Below are 21,078 nucleotides of genomic sequence, written 5' to 3'. Positions count from 1 at the left end.
TGAATTGTCTATTTTATATAGAGGGCAGCCATTATAAATGGAAATTAGAAGACAGATTTTAGCTCAATAGAGAGAAGAATTTTTTAATTAGAGTAGAACTGGTCTCATAATAGTGAATTCCTCCACAAGTCTATAGGTTTAAGCTAGGAATGCATGCCTCAGGGAATACCAGAGTGGTGATGGAAAATTAAATCAGAAATGCTAAGGATCTGAAATTCTAAGCATGAAAAAATTTTATATTCCAAGTCTCAATAAATTCTGTGAACACAATCTAAAACTTTTAACTCAAGTGAACTTGCTGGAACTCACAGAAATGGACAAAATTTAATACAGGATTATGGGAGAGTCGAAGTCTCATAGGAAATTGAAAATACTTTTTTTTTTTTTGCCAGTTTCTGGATTTGAAATGTTTTTAATCAAAAAGAAAGTGCTGAATATGAGCATGATTGTATTTACTGGTTGGTTTATTTCAAAAGGTATGTTATTCTGTCATTTTTTTGAAATCTAAAAATACCCTGGTCCTTGAATTAATAAAATATTTTATTTAGACACAACAGTGAAGGAACTTGTAGGCTTCACTTTGGTGTAAAAAAACAAAACATTCTGCTTTTGCCAGTTTCAAAATACGGAAAATTGTAAGCAGCGCTCTTGGTCGGGCTAATCATAAGACTCAGTGTTTCTATTTTTCCCCTTCTCTGCACACTGCTTAGACTTGTTGCTTTCCTTTGCTAAATATAGCTGGCTTCCTGCTATTTTCACAGCCGACTGGAGAATTTCATTAGGAAGGTGGAAAGCTAACACTCACTCTGATGAATAAAATGGTCAGCTGATATCGCTCCTTGCTCCAGTGGAAAAATTTACAACAAATAGAGGTGCTGAGAGACAGAATGGAGTTTCATTAAAATGGCCAATTAGCACAATAAGCAAAAGGCAAAAGGTGACAGCCTTCTTCCCACTGTTTTCCCTTATCAGGCAGGTGTTAAAAGCTCTAGTTGAGAGAATGAAAGGGGATGGTCTTCTCTTGCTTAAACCTGGCCTCAAGGATTGATTTCATGCCAAAGCCTTATAAAATATGACTAGCTATCACTCTTCCCTGACTCTATGAATGAAGTTCAGTGAGTCTCGCCTCAACAGAACAACTCTGCAAATTTTCAGGGACTTCTTGTTGCCTACAGAATAAAGCCTACACCCCCAAATCAGACTTCAAGGTCCAGATATATCTTTCTAACCATACCTGCATTTCTCTCCGACATCAACCCTTTACTCCAAACAAAGTATTCTGTACACTTTTTCCCAAACATATCTTTACATCTTACTCATCTTTGTCTCCAATGCTAATCTCATTTATCCCATCTATCCCAATGTACCAAAGTTTGGCTCATATCTCTCAATCTCATCTCTGATTATCCTCCAACTAGAATTCACTGGTCCCTCTATTATTACTTATATATCACGCTCTAACCCAGTGTCCTGACTCTTTTTAACTGACATGGATCATTGATCTAAAGAGCTGAAATTTCTAACTGCTGCCCACTATCATTTGTTATGTTCAGGGTTAAAAGTGAAACTATCCCTCAAGATTTAACAATTACCAACCATAAGATCCTGCATGTAAATTAAATGTCCTCACAGAAATATTGAATTTGCATCCAATTCCTTTTCCCCATCTTATCTAAAGTGGTAGACTACTTTATTAGATTTTATTTCTATTAAAAAATAATACATTATCGTTTTTTAATTATAGAATTGTATATAGCTCATTATAATAGGATCCCATTCTCTGCCTGGCCACAAAAGCTGAGTTCACAGATTATGAACTCTTTATATCAATACATAGAGATTTACTTAATACTTTGTAAAAATCCCATAGTAGTTCATCATATGAATATAAAACTAATTGATCAATCTTCTCCTAAAGGAAATAGAGGGGTTTTCTCCCAGTTTTTTTATTATAAGTAGTGCTTTATGAGCAATTTGTTCACATATTCTTGGAAATTATGGAAATTATCTCTGGGATAAATTACCTAGAAGTGAAATTACTGGCTCATAGGGTTTTCTGCATTTTTAATTTAGAGAGATCTTGCCAAATTATACTTTAAAAACAATACTAACAGACACTGCAACCAATAACTCATAAGTTCTTTTGGTACTTAATTGGTTGAAATGACTAAGTCATAAACTTTTCTTATGACTTAAAAATATTAATGTACCATATTTTTTTAACTTGCCACATAATTTTTTCAGGAAAATCATTTTTAAAGGGTCAATTTTTATTTGCATGTAACCAATACATCATATTTTCATATACATAACTCAATTTTTATTAAACTTCCTTTATATAAAGTGTGTATTTTAACTGCTACATGCTTTTTTTTTCAGAAACACTAAATATCCTCTCATTCACTGGCAGTTTTTTTTTTTAAGATTTTATTTATTTATTCATAAAAGACAGAGAGAGAGAGAGAGAGAGGCAGAGACACAGGCAGAGGGAGAAGCAGGCTCTATGCAGGGAGCCCGACATGGGACTCGATCCCAGGTCTCCAGGATCACACCCTGGGCCAAAGGCAGGCGCTAAACCACTGAGCCACCCAAGGATTCCCTCACTGGCAGTTTTGATGACAATAGTTGGTCTCCACATTGAGAAATGAATATAGTTAAAAGCTCAATGCATAACATAAAAATGAAAACTCGTGTTAACACCTTGTCTAGGGCCACAACAGTTATTCAAGGAGTCAACCGCTTCATCTGCACAAATTATTGTTGCATCAAAACACAAAACAAGTATGATTCTGAAGACCCTGAAAACAAGCTCTATAACTTATGAGACATTAACCACTGCTTAATGCTACTATTGATGTTAAATTTTCATACTGAATTCATTGATTCTTTTCAAAAAACACTGATTTTTCTAGTAATATTTTAAAAAGCTATCTTAGGTCTTTAACCCTCAGAGAACTGGTATATTTAGGCAACTAACCAAAAAAGTAATCAGGAGCATGTAATTTTGTCCACAGTCTCCAAAGGGTTAAGGTGCAGAAATTGTCTAATACCTGTTGTATAAGGCACCCTATTCCACTTTTTTCTTAAAAGAAACTTTCTTTGGTTTCTTGTAATTTTTCAGTGAGTCTATCCTTTGTTTCTTCCATTTTCTCTGTAAGGAGCTCCTTCGTCTCTTCTTCTCTTTCTCTGTAAGGACTCCTTCCAGGAGTCTTGTAGATACTCCTTAACAGGAGACAGTGTTGACATGTATCCCCAACTACACAAATAATTCACAGTGCAGGAGGTTCTTTCCAAAGTCACAGTATATCGGGCAGGTGTTGCAATCTTAAACAAGGAATATGCTGTTAGTGCATTACTACTCTGGGAATTTTTCAGAATGTTTACTACACTGTCAGGTAACCCAAGATGTTCTAGAAAAGGAATGACATTCACTCCATCTTAGGGTATTTACGCCACAGCCATTTCTCGCTGCACAGACTGAAAGACAGCTCTTCTGATGTCACCACAGAGTGACCTGATCGAGCATGGGTTGGGGGCCAGAACTCACAGGGCTCAGGCAGACGCTCCCCCCACCCAGGCCAGTACCCCAGGGCCTGCTAGCCAATGCACCACATAATTAAGAAGAAAGATATTAAGAAGAAAGATTTGGTTCTTATAGTCTAGGAACACATGACGTTAATTCTAAACCCATGTAGAAGTGTCAAGGAGCTTGTTGGTAAAAGTCTAAGAACATTAATTTGAAGTTGTTTTTGAAGACTTGTGAAAAAACTGAGTTTCCTTAATGATTAAAATATGAATAGGGCTTGGTTCTTGTTAGGAGAAGGAAGAAGAGAATATAAGTCTTTTTATTGTCAAAGGGAGATTAAAAGTCAATGAAATAAATAGAATATTACCATCCTGCAACCCTAATGAATTAGTAGATCTAGACAATGTTCATCAATCCCTGTTAACCTCACAAGACACTCAGATAGTATGTACCTCTTGATAAAAATACACAAAACCACCTATGAAATACTCTTGAACAAAAAGTCAAATCTGCATCTGATCAAGATTTAAAGTCTAGTCTCATCACTAATTCACAGAAAACACAGGAACATATTAGACAATACCACAAAGATGTAATCAGCAAAAATCAGAAAAATGACCTATTTTTAAAAACAAACCACATAGAGGGAGAGAAGAGAGAGAAAAAGAACATATACATAAAAAGAGACTTACAGAGGTGTATGGGCAGCATTTGGATCCTGACTCAAACAAACTGTAAAAATAAAATAAAATAAAATAAAATATAAGACACCTGGGAAAAATCTAATATTGACCAGATAATTTTTTAAAATCTTTTATTTATTTATTTTAGAGAGAGAGAAAAACAGGGAGCACTCAAGCAGGGAAGTGGGGTGGGAAAGGAAGAGGGAAAGAATCCCAAGCAGGTTCCATGCCTAGTGTAGAGCTTGATGCAGGACTTGATGTCACCACTCTGAGATCATGACCAGAGCTGAAATCAAGAGTTGGATGCTTAACCAACTAAGTCACCCAGGTATTCCTAATATTAACTAGACAATTCAGGAAATTAATAAAGTATTGTTATCTTCAGGTATTATAACGGTATTGTGGTTATTTTTTGAAGTCTTTGTTTTTTAGAAATACACAGTGAAATATTTAAAAACAAAATTATATGATGCTGGTATGTACTTCAAAATACCCTGGGTAGGAGAAAAAGTGGACTGAGGTATAGAAAAAGTAAAATTGGCTAAAAGTTGTTAATTGTTTAATCTGGTTTAGATGTACATGGACGTTCATTGTATTATCTTCTATTTTCTATATCTGAAATTCTCCACAAACATTCAAAAATCAAAAAGGTTTGCATTAAGATGTTTTTGGAATGTTCCTTTGTAACTATTAATATCCCTTTAAAATAGAATAGCTTTAGGAAATTTGAAGGCTCCCACATAATAGCCACAAGCTCACTCAATACCCAGAGACTTGCTTCCAAGCCTTTTGCCTGTGATTTTAGACGAGAGCAAGAACAGGAGCCAGATGGTATGGAAAACATACTTACATGTGGGTTCATGAACCAAATGAAAGCTATAATTTAAGGGAAAGAACCAACAGTCTTCTTTAGCTTTAAAAATGTTTTTGAACTCAGAAAGGGGCATGTATAGCACTCCAACACAAACGTGTAATCTTTGGCCCAGACAAATGGATGCTCTTGTAGACAATGACAATGTAGAATTTGTCATCTCTTTCACATGGAATTGCTTCAGTTACACCATCTCACCACATCCTTCCTTAGGGGGTCCTCTTTTTCCTCTTTTACTTAATGTACTTTCCACCCCCCCCCCAACCTATACCAAAGGAAAGAAAACATTATTTTCCTTGCCGAACAATTTAAACATATCACAAGAAATCACTCTTTAAATATATAATACATTGGATTGCTTCTGACCAGTCTTATTAATGAAGTCTTTTAGCAGTCAAAGCCCAGACTGACTAGTTTATTGGAAGGCTGAAAATAGTACTTCTCTATAAGGTTACTAGTAGTAACCCTGCTTCCACAGTTTCTTGGTTTATTTTTCAATTTAATCTTAACACTGAGTGACCTTCAAATGTACCCTTAATTTCCATTTGGTCATCATATTACTTCCTCAACTTCTCTATTTCATTAAGTGTATGTAGAGTTCACTAAGAAGTCTTAGAGCCCAAAAAGTATGTTATAAATCTGTGAAAATTACCAACATATTCCAAAGATAGGGATAGGGCCAGGGAAGGTAACCAGGAGTAGTACATGCTAGTCTAATGAAAGAATCTTCCCACAAAGTAATTTAAAGTCTCTACTTTCTTTTAGGCATTTTAATACATATTTGTGCCTATTGGTGAATGAAGTGAAAAAATTATTTCAAACAGTACAAAATTTTTAAAAATTCTAAATTTACTTAATTATCTATGTTATTTTGTATACCACTACCTGCTTATTCCCCTTACATAACAATCTATCAATTTTTTCCCCTGTTCAAGAATCTATATTATCTGAGGAATTTGGAATATATGCTAAGACATTACAAGTGCTAAGAAAATCAGCAGGAAAGGCAACTGCTTCATACAGCTTTTCCTAAACTTACCTGTGTGTGATGTTCCCTCCTGGGAAGATGGAATAGTCATACTTTTCCCTACTCTTTCCAATAAAGACAAATAAAAATTGGGAGCATTGTATATTAAGCATAAGAATACTGGAAGGAGGAAAGAAATAGGCATACCTGCGAGGGACCTTGGGGTCTGAGAAACAACATGGTGATAAGTTTCCTGCATTTTTTTGGTCTCAATATACTAGAATTGGAGCTGAAGAAACCGGCAACCCCAAAATGCCAGTGGACAGACTAATAAGCCCCAACTAAACCTCTTTCTCTCTAACCAAAGGCTAGAGAAAAATAGCAGTCTATCAGAACAGAAAGCTTTCAGACAATAACTGCTCTACTACAACCAAATCCTACAGACAAGTGACACCCCACTCCTACCCACACCAGCAAAGACTGAGCGAGAAGGCTAAACTTCTACCCTTGAAACACTGTAACAAGGCACAGGAATGCTTCCATGAGAGAGATGTCAGAAAAAGCCAATTAGGGAGCCAGAGCTTTCATCCCCATTGGCCTATAAAGAACTCCTACATACTCCTTCCTGTGGTGTCAGTGGGACTCTGTGGGGAATCTAGACTTTCACCTCTACCCAGCAGTAATGAAACACTCTTCTTTTGCCCTGATAGAGTGGCACCAGAGGAAGCCTTGCGGAGAATCAAGATGTCCACTTCTGTCCAGTGGCAATGAAGCCATCAATGATGTTCTCTAAAAACTGCATGAAGAATCAGAACTTCCCAGCAGTAAAGGGGAGCCCCCAACACTTTTCAGAGCCTTCTTTTTATTATATATATTATTATATGTTATAGCATCCAATGAAAGCCATGTGGGGAACCTGAGTTTCTATTTCTACCTGGCAGTAACAGGCAAAGTTTTCTTCTGCTAGAAAAAAAGCCAGGTAGCAATCAAAAACTTTAAAAAGCTAATTAAAACAGAAGATTTGAAAAAGACTCAGTCTCAATATACAGTTTCTTTTTTTTTTTTAAGATTTTATTTACTTATTCATGAGAGAGAGAGAGAGTGAAGCAGAGACACAGGCAGAGGGAGAAGCAGGCTCCATGCAGGGAGCCTGATGTTGTGGGGCTCGATCCCGGGTCTCCAGGATCACACCCCAGGCTGCAGGCGGTGCTAAACCGCTGTGCCACTAGTGCTGCCCCTCAATATAGAGTTTTCAATTAAAAATCACTCATTATGCTAAGAAACAGGAAGATCTCAAACTTAATGTAAAAATATAATCAACAGATACTAACGCCAGGATAATAGAGACATTAGAATTATCTGACAAAGATTTTAAAGCAGCCATAACACAGATGCTTCAATGAGCAATTGCAACACTATTGAAATAAATGGGGAAAAAAAATAAAGCCTCAGCAAAGAAGTAAAAAAAAGAACCAAATGGAGGCACCTGGGTGGCTCAGTGGTTGAACATCTGCCTTTGGCTCAGGTCCTGATCCCAGGATCCTGGGTCAAGCCCTGCATTGGGCTTCTTGCAGGGAGCCTACTCTCCCTCTGCCTATGTTTCTGCCTCTCGCTCTGTGTCTCTTGTGTACACAATGAAATAAATAAATAAAATCTTAAAGGAAAAAGAAAGAAAAGAACCAAATGAAATTTTATTTTTTTTTAATTTTTATTTATTTATGATAGTCACAGAGAGATAGAGAGAGAGGCAGAGACACAGGCAGAGGGAGAAGCAGGCTCCATGCACCGGGAGCCCAACGTGGCATTCGATCCCGGGTCTCCAGGATCGCGCCCTGGGCCAAAGGCAGGCGCCAAACCACTGCGCCACCCAGGGATCCCCCAAATGAAATTTTAAAATTGAAAAATACAATCACCCAGATTAAAAGCCTCAGTGAATGGGCTCAAAAATAGAGTGAAGAAGGCAGAGAAAAGAATCAGTGTACTGGAAGATAGACTAATATAAATTATTCATTTTTAACAACAAAAAGAAAATAGATAAATACATACATGCATACATATGGTCTCAGGGAACAGTGGAGCTATGCCAAAAGTTCTAACATTTGTGTCCACAGAGTCTCAGAAGGGGAGGAGAAATGAATCAATATTAAAAAGTACTTGAACAAATAATGGCTAACCCCCAAATTTGGCCAAAGACATAAACCTAGATTCAAGAAGCTAAAGGAGTTCCACACACGATAAACTCAAAGGAATCCACACCAAGCCATATAATAATTAAACTTCTGAAAACTATTTTCAAGTTTTTAATTCTAGTTAATTATCTTACAGTATAATGTTAGTTTTAGGTGTAGAATTTAGTGATTCATCACTTACTTGAAAAAAAGGGGAAAAAAATAGAGAACTATAGAGAACACACTCCCAGAGGGGAGGTGGGTGGAGGATGAGTGAAACAAGTGATGAAGGAGAAAGAGTGCACTCGAGATCAGCACCACATTTTGTATGGAAGTCCTGAATCACTACATTGTACACCAAATTCTAATATTACACTATATATTAACCAACTGGAATTAAAATAAAAACTTTAAAAAATAACTTCTGGAAACTAAAGAAAAGACAAAGAGAAAATATTAAAGGCATTCAGAGAGAAAAAATATCATTTCCATGTAAGGGAAAAACAACTCTAATGGTAGATGATTTCTCATCAGAATTCATGGGCACTGTATTTTTCAAGGCTTGGAAGAAAGTAACTGTTAGGCGGCCCAGGTGGCTCAGCGGTTTAGCGCCACTTTCAGCCCAGGGTGTGTGATCCTGGAGCCCTGGGGTCGAGTCCCACGTTGGGCTCCCTGCATGGAGCCTGCTTCTCCCTCTGCCTGTGTCTCTGCCTCTCGCTCTCTCTCTGTGTGAATAAATAAATAAATAAATAAATCTTTGAGAAAAAAAAAAGAAAAGAAAAGAAAAAGAAAGATCCTTGAGGAGCAAAGAGGAAATCAAGATCCTCTTACAAAAAGGAAAAGAGAAAAACTAAGAGGATTTGTTGCCAGAAGACATACTCTAAAATAATGACTAAAGCTCTCTAAGCAGAAAAAGAACAATAAAAGAAGAAATCTTGAGATATCAAGAAGGAAGAATGAGGGGCGCCTGGGTGGCTCAGTTGGTTAAGTGTCTGCCTTTGGCTCAGTCATGAGGTCTGATTCTCCATCTTCATCTGCTTCTTCTCTGGTCTGTGTGTATGCTCTTTTTCTCTCTCAAGTAAATAAATCTTTAAAAAAAAAAAAGAAGAATGGGTACAGTAAGTAAAAATATGGGGTAAATATAATTGACTTATGCTCCCCTCACAATTTCTTTTTTTTTTTTTTATTTTTTTTATTTATGATAGTCACAGAGAGAGAGAGAGAGGCAGAGACACAGGCGGAGGAAGAAGCAGGCTCCATGCACCGGGAGCCTGATGTGGGATTCGATCCCGGGTCTCCAGGATCGCGTCCCGGGCCAAAGGCAGGCGCCAAACCGCTGCGCCACCCAGGGATCCCTCCCCTCACAATTTCTAAGTCATGTTTGATGATTGAAGCAGAAATTATGCTTCCACTGAAGATTTCTACCTAACATTAAAAAAAAAAAATTAACACCAATTCTATACAATCTCTTCCAGAAACCAGAAAACATTTCCTAATTCATTACAGACAAAGACAGTACAAAAAAAGAGAGTCATAATCCCTCATGAATAGAGATGCAGAAGTCTTTAACAAAAGATTAGAATAGTATACAGGCAAATAATAATATTTTAAACAGGGAAAGTTATTTGAAATTTTTAAATGGTTTCTGCATATGTTGGATTATGGAATCAGAAGGGTAGACTTGATTAGTCTTTCTACTTTACACTTAATTCAACTAAAATGGCAAAAAATTAATGACTTGCCTAAAGTCAACTGACAAATTGAGGCTGAGATCAGGGTCAGAAGCCAAATCCATAATTTTTCAGGCTAGAGCTGTGTTTCACAATATCAGACTCCCTCTGGTGTCCCTATAAAACAACAAGTTGGAGGAAAATCCTCACCAGCCTCAGGAAGTGGCATTGGGCAGGGAAGAAGGGGTGACACAGCCATGACTCAGAAATGACTGGAGCCTGGAGGGCAGGGAAACCCACCCCTCAGGTGAGGCAATAAGCCACATCCTTGACTATTTAGAAGAGTTCCCCTACTACCTTCCTCAGGAATTTTTCCTTGGCCTAAACTTGTCATTTTTGGTTGAAGCCAAATACCTTTCTGAGAATTTTAACTAGATACCCTTTCCTTGACTTCTTGACCTGCAAGTGTTTCTTAGTTCTCACATTTTGAGATGCCTCTGTGCACCCTGGAGAAGGTAATCCTTTCAGGATATTGACACTATTTACAGGAATAAAGGTCAGGTTAATAATAATGACATAACAAAGATAAAGTGAAGAAAATGACTGAGAAGGATCTAGCACTTGAGGACTTACTCTCTGGCAGGAATTATGCCAAGCTCCTTACATGGATATTTAATTCTCACAACACCCATGAGGTAGGTGCAATTATCATCATCTTGCAGACAGGGAAACTAAGTCTTAGAGAGGCTGAGCAATTTGCCTAAAGTCACAAAGCCTGTAAGTGGCAGAATGCAGATTTGAAGCCAGATGTTCTGGCTCCAGACACTCAAAGTACTCGCTCTGCTGGGTGTAACACCTTTTGGTCATCCAAAAAGTAAATTCTTCTTGAGAGAGTGAACAACTAGTGGCCCTTATTAGGTACAACTACTCCTAGCATTACTAATACTAATAATCATCTTTAAGGAGATAAGGGAAGACTGGAAAGTTAATTCTCAAATGGTTAGAAGTGACCATCTTTGGTTGGGAAATGACCAAGGAGGAGAATAATGGTAAGAACAGAGATACTAAGAAAAAAAGAATCTGATGAAATGATTGGATTTCTAAAGTCATGCTCGCTAGGAGCACAGGCCATTTGAGTATTAAACAGGATGTTTCCAAAGGCATCTTGGATAAGTTTACTTATTTTTTTCTATCTTAAAAGATTCCAAATTATTTTTATCATGAACAAATAGTTGCTAAAGGTTCTACTATATACCTATGGTTAACTTAGGAAAAATAAGGTACAAGATACTAGTAAGAACATGTGGTTCAGAATTAGAAATCCCTGGGTTCAAATCCCAGTTCTGTCCTTTACTTAGCCTATCTGAACCTCAATTTTCATTATCAGTATAATGAAGATATTCATACCAAACTTTATGAGGTTATTTGGATAAAATCAAGTAATGTACATTAAGTGACAAAACTTTGATTTAAGTTAAAAATGAGCAAAAAAAATCTGGGCAACTAACCAAAAAAAAAAAAAAAAAAAGGATTTTAAAAAGGAAGAAAGGAAGAATTAACTGAGGGAATCCTTATAATCATTCATTCAATTCTCTGACAAGTCCATTAACATAATATATGTCATATATCACCAAAAACAATAGTGGGACAACCTTCATCTTCTTTAACACTGACTGTTCAGCACACTCCCTTATTTTCCCAAAATGTGTATTTTGTATGCTATGACTATCTCCTGGTAAACACTAGGAAGTAAAGAACAGTCCTGCCAAAAATAAAGAACAGTCAAGTGTTCTTTTCATCTTGATTCTATCAATGAAAAATGAAGAATTTTTCTCTTTCAGGGAAAAAAATAGCTTCTTTTCAAAAGTACTAGGGAAAAAGGGAAATAAAGTGGTTGTGAATCTTATTTTGATCAAGCACACCTGCTTAGATAGCTTATCTAAATCTTATCTTTCACACTTTGCTGTATCTGAGCTCCCCAACACAACCTACACACACAAAAAGGAATGTATCTATCTTCCATTGATATAATTTCAGAAAAAAAATAAGAAACACTTAGGTCACTTACCAAAAGAACTCAGAATCATTGTTGGGTTGTTTTTGTTTTTAAGTAAACTAATCTCTTGCACAAGTCATCACTTTGTTTTGGTCACATCTTAAAGGATACAGAATGGTAAAAACTACCTTCTCCTCTAGGACTTGAATTGTATTATAGGAAAAATAAACTAGGAGCAGGGGCATTTCCTTTCTCATGCTCAGTTTTTTTAACTGATGGTGAGATCTTGCTTGGCCTAAACTCTTTCCAAAGAAGACAGAGAGCCACCCACATAAAAAAATTTAAAAAAAAAAGAAAAAGGAAAAAGAAAAATCTAACAATTTAAAATTCTTACCTCTCTTTTCCTCATTCAAGCTTAAAATATTACCAGTTTTAATTTCGGTGCTCTGCCTGGTTATTAAATCACAAACCACACTGGCTGGTGAGAAACAAAGAAAGAAAAGATCCATTATTCCAGTCAGACCAGACAGTCACACAAATAGCTCTGTAAAAGTCAACTAAATTATGATTTTCACTCCCTCCTGAGTCGGAAGGGAAAGTTTCTAACTATCCAACTATGCAAGTTCAGGGTAGGAATTATTAACTAAACAAGTAAACAGAGCTTATTTGAAAGAGATAAAAGATCAGCAGAGAAAGTATAGTTGGTTAGGAATGATTTGCCAACTTTTCCTCTTCCAGTGAAAATGCAGTACAGAGCCCAGAGAGCCTGGGATCAAATCGGATTCCCAGACTTGTCTCCTACCCCACATTGTTGCACACCACAGAACACCACACTCTCATTCTGCTCAACTTTGCTTTTACCATGTCTTTCCTTCTGCCTTGCCCTCCTCCCTCATCCCATCTGCTCTCTATGCCTTCTCATTCCTTCCCTGAGAAATTCCCCACTCTCACCCTCTTTCAGCCACAAAGGACATCTCTCTTTCTCCAGTTCTTCCAAAGTATTTTATATTTCTATTATATCACTTACCCTCAGTCTTCCTTCTGAATGTTAGCTGCGGGGCATTTTCCCTATAGACTGTAGAAAAGTCTGAGAACAATGAAATCTGTCTTTTCTCATCCATCAATTCCCTCATATGCTTTGAACATGAATAGTATTGTGTATTTTAAGTTTTCTAATGTTTGTTCTTTTTTGGGGGAGGAGGGGACAGAGAAAGAGAGAGGATTCCTGCTTCCATAATGTTTTCAATCTTGTTTAAAGCACATAAATGCAGAAAAGGCTAATTAATAGTATAAGGGAAGTGCCAAATGGGCTTCCAGACAGATTTATACATACCACACAAACCTTTATTTGTACAAAAGCAAAAGCAAGCATCCCATTGTTAATAAAGGAGTTATTGCTAACAACCCAGGAAGTTCTTAAAGAATCACATAAAAGGCAGTTTTATCTGTTTTTCATTATTTCTCTTTTTTACTTTTTTAGTAGACAGGATTTGGATAGGGAGATGAAGAATGGGACAGCATGTGAGGGAACATGCAAAGAAGATAAGGAATGGGGAGTCAGAGTACATCAGTCTACCCAGAGTGAAGGGTTTACTTAGCGGGGAGTGGTGCTATTTCTCCTGAGGAAACACCCAGAAAGGTCAAAAACAGATTTCTGTCCCCAGTCCTCCCACCCCTGTATGCATGTACACACACACAAACACCTACACCAATAACCTTCCCACAGTCAATACCTCTTCCTTCCAAATGTAAATACCTCCAGGAGGTTTACACATACTGCTCATTTAGTAAAGTGGTTACATCTAATGTGTGTTCTTTTATTAGTAAACTAGGTTTCCTCCCTTCTTCCCCTTACATCACATACTTTTAAAACCAAGAATAAGGCTGGGATAGGAAAGATTAGATGAGAAGGAAATTGCAGTTGCAAGTGACAGGCAGAGGAAGTAAGTAAGGAGGAAGACCCTGGTGTGAGGAACAAAGATATAGGAGGTCAGAGATGTATGGTCCAGATTTCCCTGAACTTCAGTCCAGAAGGAAAAGAGCTAGAAGACCCAGATAAGTTTCATGAAGAGATGGAGACCTCCTAAAGCAGAAGAAACAATTGCCTGGCTTTTCAGGGAACAAACCAAGAAGACATAAAGACTCATCTGGGAAATATGACGTCCACAAAGATGCTCTCTCAGAAGTGACAGAAATGTGATAGTGTGCTGTTATTGGGCAGACAGACTGACCAATTAGCACTTGCAGTCCTTCCCTGGCTCTCAAGTGTATCAGAGAAATCAAGAAACTCCCCTTGATTTTGTCCTCTGCTGGGCCCAGAGTAGGGTCAGAGGAGATAGTTATTCAGAGGACTGGAAGTCTTGCCAAAGGACAGCCATAGTTAATGAGGATACCTATATCCTGTATCTCCTACATACATCCAAGAGACATAGGACTCTAGGACTTATCCAAGATGTGGACTACACAGATGACATGGCAGAGATTCAAGGGACTTATAATGTCAGCAAGAGCCAAGGTAAGGCCACATCAGCCAATGAAGACCACTGGGTCCTGATCCAGCTGAGAGAATAGGTCACAGATTCACCGGCTACATATTTTTTCAGCAGAGGACAACAGGATGTTTAGCATCCACCCCAATGCCTGAGTGGACAGTGCAAGAAATATAGAGAGTAGGGATACCTCCTTTGCTTTAACTAGTCCTGTAGCCAACTATAAATGATGTTATGTGAGAAAAGACCTACTCTTGCTGATCGAGGGAATTCACATATGTTAGTGTGATCTGTGTGAGAGTGTGTCAGTATAGACTTTCAGATGTCTGACTTTCTGACAAATAAATGGATCTCCTAAAAAGAAACTTGTTCCTAGTTCTCAAGTCAGAGATTCTCAGTTAATGACACATGTGAGGTTCAGAGGCACCCCTAACCGCTGGTCTATTACCAAACAAAGACAGAATCCACTCAAGTGGCTATGTATCCAGACCCAATCAGGGTCTGTTAAGTTCACTGTAGTGCCACATTTTGTTATGTCAGTCACTTAATAGTCTGACCCAGCATTTTGCCCAAGTTGCCCCAACTAGCCCTGAGAACTTGTATCACCTTCTCAAAGATAGCAAGATATTGCATAAATAAAAAAGTATTTAAGGAAAGGAAACATGAACTGAGAGTGCTATAGGTAAATTAAAGATCAAGGCCATCATTTCTGTAGGCTAGAAAAAAATCATAGTGTTGGCAAGTATATTCTCCTCGCCTTCAAGTAGGACCCAGATCATTATCCTCCCATCAAACAAAAGCAAAAGCAAACAAACAAACAAAAACATTCTTTTAAGCAACAGCCCCCAAAATGCAAATTTTACCAAAGATTTAATACATAATATTCAGAAGTTGATATTATATACCACACATCAAAAAAGCATAATGGAAATCCCCACTAAACATTTCTATTTTCCTATCAATTCCTTGTCAGATGCCAAGTTCAGGTGTTTTCCCAACCTCAGTCTTTCCACTAGACAGTCTTTAAAACTTCCTCTAGAGTTTCAACTCTGTCCTTAAACTTGCAAACCTAATCAGAAAAATGAAATCCTAAATCCTAAAATGAGCCTAGTGGTAATTGAGCAAGAATCGGTTGCTCTTTCATCATGGTCTCAGAGATTTCTTCCCCATCCCTCCACTCCAAATAGGTTGTGAAAATGTTCACCCCAAAGTCATGGATTTATCCACTTTTATTAAAAGTAGATTAGAATAAATAAATAAATACATACATACATACATACATAAATACATAAATAAAGATTAGATACTGTATAGATTTATAGTTGTATTACAAGTACATGGTTGGGAAGATCCAGGTTTATAACTTAGATACAGAATTAAAATTAGCTAAGTGATTATATTTTATCACCTGCCTATTTCCTGACTAATGCCACACAGATCCTTCTTGCTGGGCCATATACACCCACTACCCTGTACTAAAACCACATTGAATAGGTGAGCACAGTTGTAGATACTCAAGAGCCATTTCTAGTACGGTCTATCCTCTAACTGCAACATTGATTATTTTCACATATACATTCTTCCAGTCTGTATCACATTTTCATTTAAGTCCATTTTAAAGATGAAAATATGATCCAGTACTTAACGAATGTCTTATTGTCTCATCAGAGTCCAAATTAGAAGCTCTATAGAGAAAAACAGAATTTAGGTAATTTATTAGTAATATTATCATTTTCTGATGTGGGGTATTCTTAAAAGTTTCTGGGTTTTGCTCTCAGACAAAGCTAAATTTGAATATGGCTTTTGTCACTTGTTATTTTTTGATCTTGGATTCACAGGTCTCAGAGTTACAAAAAATAATAATAAAACTTATTATTATTTAGAAGAATAACAATAACAATGGTGTTACAATAAAGTGTGTGAAGATTTTTGTGAAGATTAAAGGGATGATGAATTTAAATTTCTTAGCCCAGTGTCTGGTGCAGGTAAGTCAGTATGTGTTAGCTTTTATGAGCCAGGTACTGGGCTAAGCATTTAATGTGTATTATTGTATTTAATCCAGACAGAAACCCTGGGAATTTGGCATTACTACTACCCCATTTTAATTAATGAGGAAGCTAAGGTTTAAAAGATTAAGTAAAATAAACAAACAAACAAACAAATAAATAAAGATTAACTTATCTGGGATTGATTATTAATAAATAATGAAGAGGAAATTTGATGCCAAATGAAATAGGGATAATAATTCATACCTTGTGGTATTGTTGTCAAGATTAAATTAGCAAATCCTATAAAATGGAAAATAGAGTAGTCGTTCAATACATTTTCATTTTCTTTCCCTTTCTGCCTTTTCATAATCCCTGTATTTCACATTCTATTCCATTAAGTAAGAAATTATTCACGTATTCTCTAGTATTGCTACCTTTGAAAACATTATCAACTTTTACCAAGGGATGACTGGGCGTCTCAGTGGTTAAACATCTGCCTTCAGCCCAGGGCGTGATCCTGGAGACCTGGGATCAGGTTCTGCATCAGGCTCCCTGCATGGAACCTGCTTCTCCCTCTGCCTGTGTCTTGGCCTCTGTGTGTGTGTGTGTATGTGTGTGTGTGTGTGTGTGTCTCATGAATAAATAAATAAAATCTAAAAAAAACTTTTGGCAAAAAGTTTTTTTTAGTTGGACTATTCATATTCTCATATAGAGCATGTCAGTATGTATCTACAGCATTGTCAGTAGATAACACACCAAAATAAATGCAAACCTTGAAGTTTACCATTTCCTTATTGTCAGAATAGATATTCAGATAGTAAGCCAAGTAGCAATTTACTCAGATTCAATACATTTCTAATGATCACTAAGTAATTCACAGATTTTAAAAAAATATATTATCAAGAAGATTGATTTATTATTTAGGATTATTTTTTAAAGGCTCACTTTCCTTTTTTTAAAGATTTTATTTATTTATTCATGAGAGACACACAGAGGAGGCAGGGACACAGGCAGAGAGAGAAGCAGGCTCCTTGTGTGGAGTCTGATGTGGGACTCTATCCCAGGATCCTAGGATCACAACCTGAGCAAAAGGCAGATGCTTAACCACTGAGCCACCCAGGTGACTGGCTCATTTTCCTTTTTAACTGTCCTAAAATCCAATTTTCATCTTCCCCCAGATCCCAGGTAAATCCTAGCCTATTTAAATTCTCTTCTCTTGGAGAATCTTCCTTGTCTGAGGTCAATCCCTATTCATAAGTCTACAATGGTTCCCTGCCACCTACTAAATTAATTACAAAATCTTTAGTCCAACATTCAGAGCCATCTATGATCTTACTCATATACTCAAAATGAATATTTCTGCCTTAATCTCACTCCCTGTTATGTGTATCCCACCTTGTATCAAACTATTTCCTCAAACATCCATTCACTGTATTTACTCATGGTATTTTCTTTATCTACAATGTCTTCTTTCCCCATCCCCTTTTTCTATATTTTCCATATCTTCTCCATAAACATTTTGCACATTTTTATTAGCTTTATTCCTTAGTATTTGATAACTTTTGTTGCCACCTTGAACTGTATCTTTTTTTTTCTAATATATTTTCAAATAGATTATTCTTGGATTAAAAAACATTATTGATTTTCATGTCAGTCTTACCTCTAACAAGTGTTCCAAACTCTTATTAGGTCTTTCTGCAATTTCCTACAGAGTATATATTATTTTTAAGATACATTTTTTCAAAAAATAATAATAGCAAACTATTAATAGTAACATACTATTAATACATACAGGAACTATTCTAAATGCTTCTTGTGAGTAAACTCATTTAAATTTACTGAAGTAAATTTTTATTTTTAATCCTGGTTCACAAATGAAGACACAGACATACACAAAAATGAAATAATTTGCAAGAAACCCCAAACCAGGAAGTAAGGAGATTGGGATTCAAAGTCAGTCAAGCTCAAGAGTCCACATTCTTAACTTTAGGACGTATTGGTTGCTTTTATAAAAAATATCCAGGGAATCAGAGAGACTTGGGTGTAGGTAGGTCCTGGGTTTTCTAATTTGGGAAGGCCGCTAGCTCCTCATGCTTCAATTTACTCCTCAGGAACATGAAATGAACAATAAGGACTCTTCAAAGTCTCAATAAGAATTCTTCTAAGGACTCAATAAGAAAGTATGTGATAGCATTTTGTACACACTGTAGCATAAAAATAGTAGCTATGGTGCCATTGTTCCCTTCTCTCCCCAAAGAGTTTTTTTCATCTTTTTCTGTTGAAATCCCACCTATTTGACTCTGAACTCCCAAGAACTCAACTTTTCTCTTGGTAGTTGTCATGTACCTTCCTGCCAACCAGCTATTTGGTACCAATCTAATCTTCCTGATAGACTGTAATCTCCTGGGGGACAGGAACTACACCCCATTTATTTTGGTTTCCCCACAACAGTACTGCCTTGTCTTTTACATAGAATCTGCTCAGCAAATATTTGTTGAAAGAGTTTTTAAATTCACTGGTTGTAAAAAATATAAATACATCTGAGTCTGATTAGTATGAGCTTATTTACAAAACCACGTGATCATCTCAGAACTACAAATTTTTGGCAAGAAAATCAGCTTACTTTGATTTTATACATTTGTAGGTATATATGGTCCAATTACTACAATCCTTTGTATGCTCTACAAATTACAAATTATACAAACTAGCTTCTAGTTTTAAAAAAAAAAAAAGTCCTTCGTTATTTTATGTGAAAATAGATTAATCACAGTGACCTGCCTTGTTTCATTCACTAAGACAGTGGCATTAGTGGAGGGAAATAAAAACAGGGAAGCTATGTTGAAATCATTGTGAGAGGAAGAGAAGCTGTCTCTCTGAGTGGTGCAGCCTGCACTGCATCACGCCCAAAGAGGTTGATTCATTTCCTCCCTTCTCCTCCATCACCTCGAAAGCCTTTTCTCCTTTCTCCACCTCTTCCTGAACCCCTCCACCCTCGCCACTGATTCAGTGAATCACAGAGAGATCACCAAACCAACCAGGAAGAAAATCTAAAGTAGATTTTGGGTTTTTTTTTGGTTTAATTAGAGGAAAATAAAGAGAACTCTTCATTGGGAGGTTTCTATAATTATTAGGAGAGTTGATTGTGATAATTTTTAAAATCTTTTTACCAAGGTATATATACTATAAAGTGCACAAATCATAGTGTGCAATGCAATGAATTTTCACATATATATGCAGGGGTATGTATGTACGTAAACCACATAATCCCATCCAGATCAGAAGATAAAATACTTCCAACACCTTTCCATGCCCCTTCTCAGTCAATAAACACCATCTGCTTCCACAGAGGTAACTATTCTGACTTTTCTCACCATTTGTTTTCCCTGTTCTTGAACTTTTTGTCATTGGACATGTCATGTCATGCCATCTAGCATATATACTTTTCTGTCTGACTTCTTTCACTCAGCATCATGTCTATGAGATTCATTCATATTGTTTACAGTAGCAGGCTCTTTTAATTACTATTTATTATTCCACTCTATGGATTTTATGAATAAAGTTGCTATTATGAATGCAGTGCTATAAATATTCCTGCATGTCTTTTGGTAGCTATAATTGAAGTATCCTTTTACCTGATCTTCCTACTTCTGCTTCTCTACTTCAGTTGTTACCATTCCAAGAATCTCCCTAAGTCAACTCAAACCCTGGCTCCCCACAGAACTCTCAGAGGATCCCCTGCTGTCTATAGAGTTTGTTACAATTCCAAACCAAGCTTTCAAGGATCTCCATGATTTGGACACATCCTACCTCTCCAGGCTTATTTCCTGTCAAATTTCAAGATTTATTACCCTCCCATAGTCTCCAGTCAAAACACACAGCTCACTAATTTTCCACACACACCCTGAACTTTTGTTTAAGAATTTACCAATCCCTCCCGATTCAGAAAGTATTTTCTCACCAATTATAAATTAAGAATAAATATTTGAATCTTCAAAAATTGTTTGCCTCACATTGTTTTAAAGACATCTTCCTGATATGATGTTATGGAGAGGTTATAAAAAATAACAAAACTTAAATGGAATTTTCCATCCAGTTTGGAAGAAGGTAGGAGTATATACCTAGGACAATTTTGTATGGATTTTAAGGTTAGAGATTTTGAGGAATAGTGATTCTGTCACTTTCTAATTTATAATTAAGTAATAAAGAAGCTGTACATCATAGAAGCTAAGAGTAAGAACTAGGGAACCAGATTGTCTGGGTTCAAATCCCAGCTCTGTCACTTTCTAGCTGTAAGACTTGGGCACATTGCCAACCAAACTGTGCCACAGCTTCCTTATCAGTAAAATGGTGATTAGAATAGTACCTTCTTCAGAGAGCTGTTGAAGGTTTCAAAGAATTAACATATGTAAAGCACTGCATCTGACACCTCTTAAGTAATATGTATAACTCAGCTAACTTAATGAGATTATTACATATCAACAACTACTATATTACTAACCTTGTTAACAGAATGCTATTATTCTTGGGGATTTGAAGTCTTGATAGACAAGGAAAATATTGAAGGAAATCAACCTAGCAATATTTTTTGAGAAGGATCCTTCCAGGTGGAGAAAAAATTCTGTAGAGACAGAATAGTGGACTCAGAAGTACCAGTGGTTTGAACAGAGTATAACCAGTGAAATATGCCAACAGTATCAGGGGGCCCGTAGAACAAGAGTTA

General features: G+C 36.6%; 1 protein-coding gene across 1 annotated transcript in view; it reads right to left on the bottom strand.

The window, feature by feature from the left end:
• Positions 1–21,078, bottom strand: part of LOC140598421 (uncharacterized) — a 107,016-nt gene that overhangs the window by 7,603 nt on the left and 78,335 nt on the right. The window contains exons 5-6 of the mRNA XM_072754958.1: positions 12,276–12,359; positions 4,219–4,258 (exon numbers count right to left, since the gene is read on the bottom strand). Coding sequence (XP_072611059.1) covers positions 4,219–4,258; positions 12,276–12,359 — 124 coding nt within the window. The remainder of the gene's footprint in view (positions 1–4,218; positions 4,259–12,275; positions 12,360–21,078) is intronic.

This window comes from Vulpes vulpes, chromosome 4, assembly GCF_048418805.1.
Source record: "Vulpes vulpes isolate BD-2025 chromosome 4, VulVul3, whole genome shotgun sequence".
NCBI classification, from domain to species: Eukaryota; Metazoa; Chordata; class Mammalia; order Carnivora; family Canidae; genus Vulpes; species Vulpes vulpes.
Note: the sequence above shows the minus strand (reverse complement) of the source record. Positions and strands in the feature narration are given on the sequence as shown.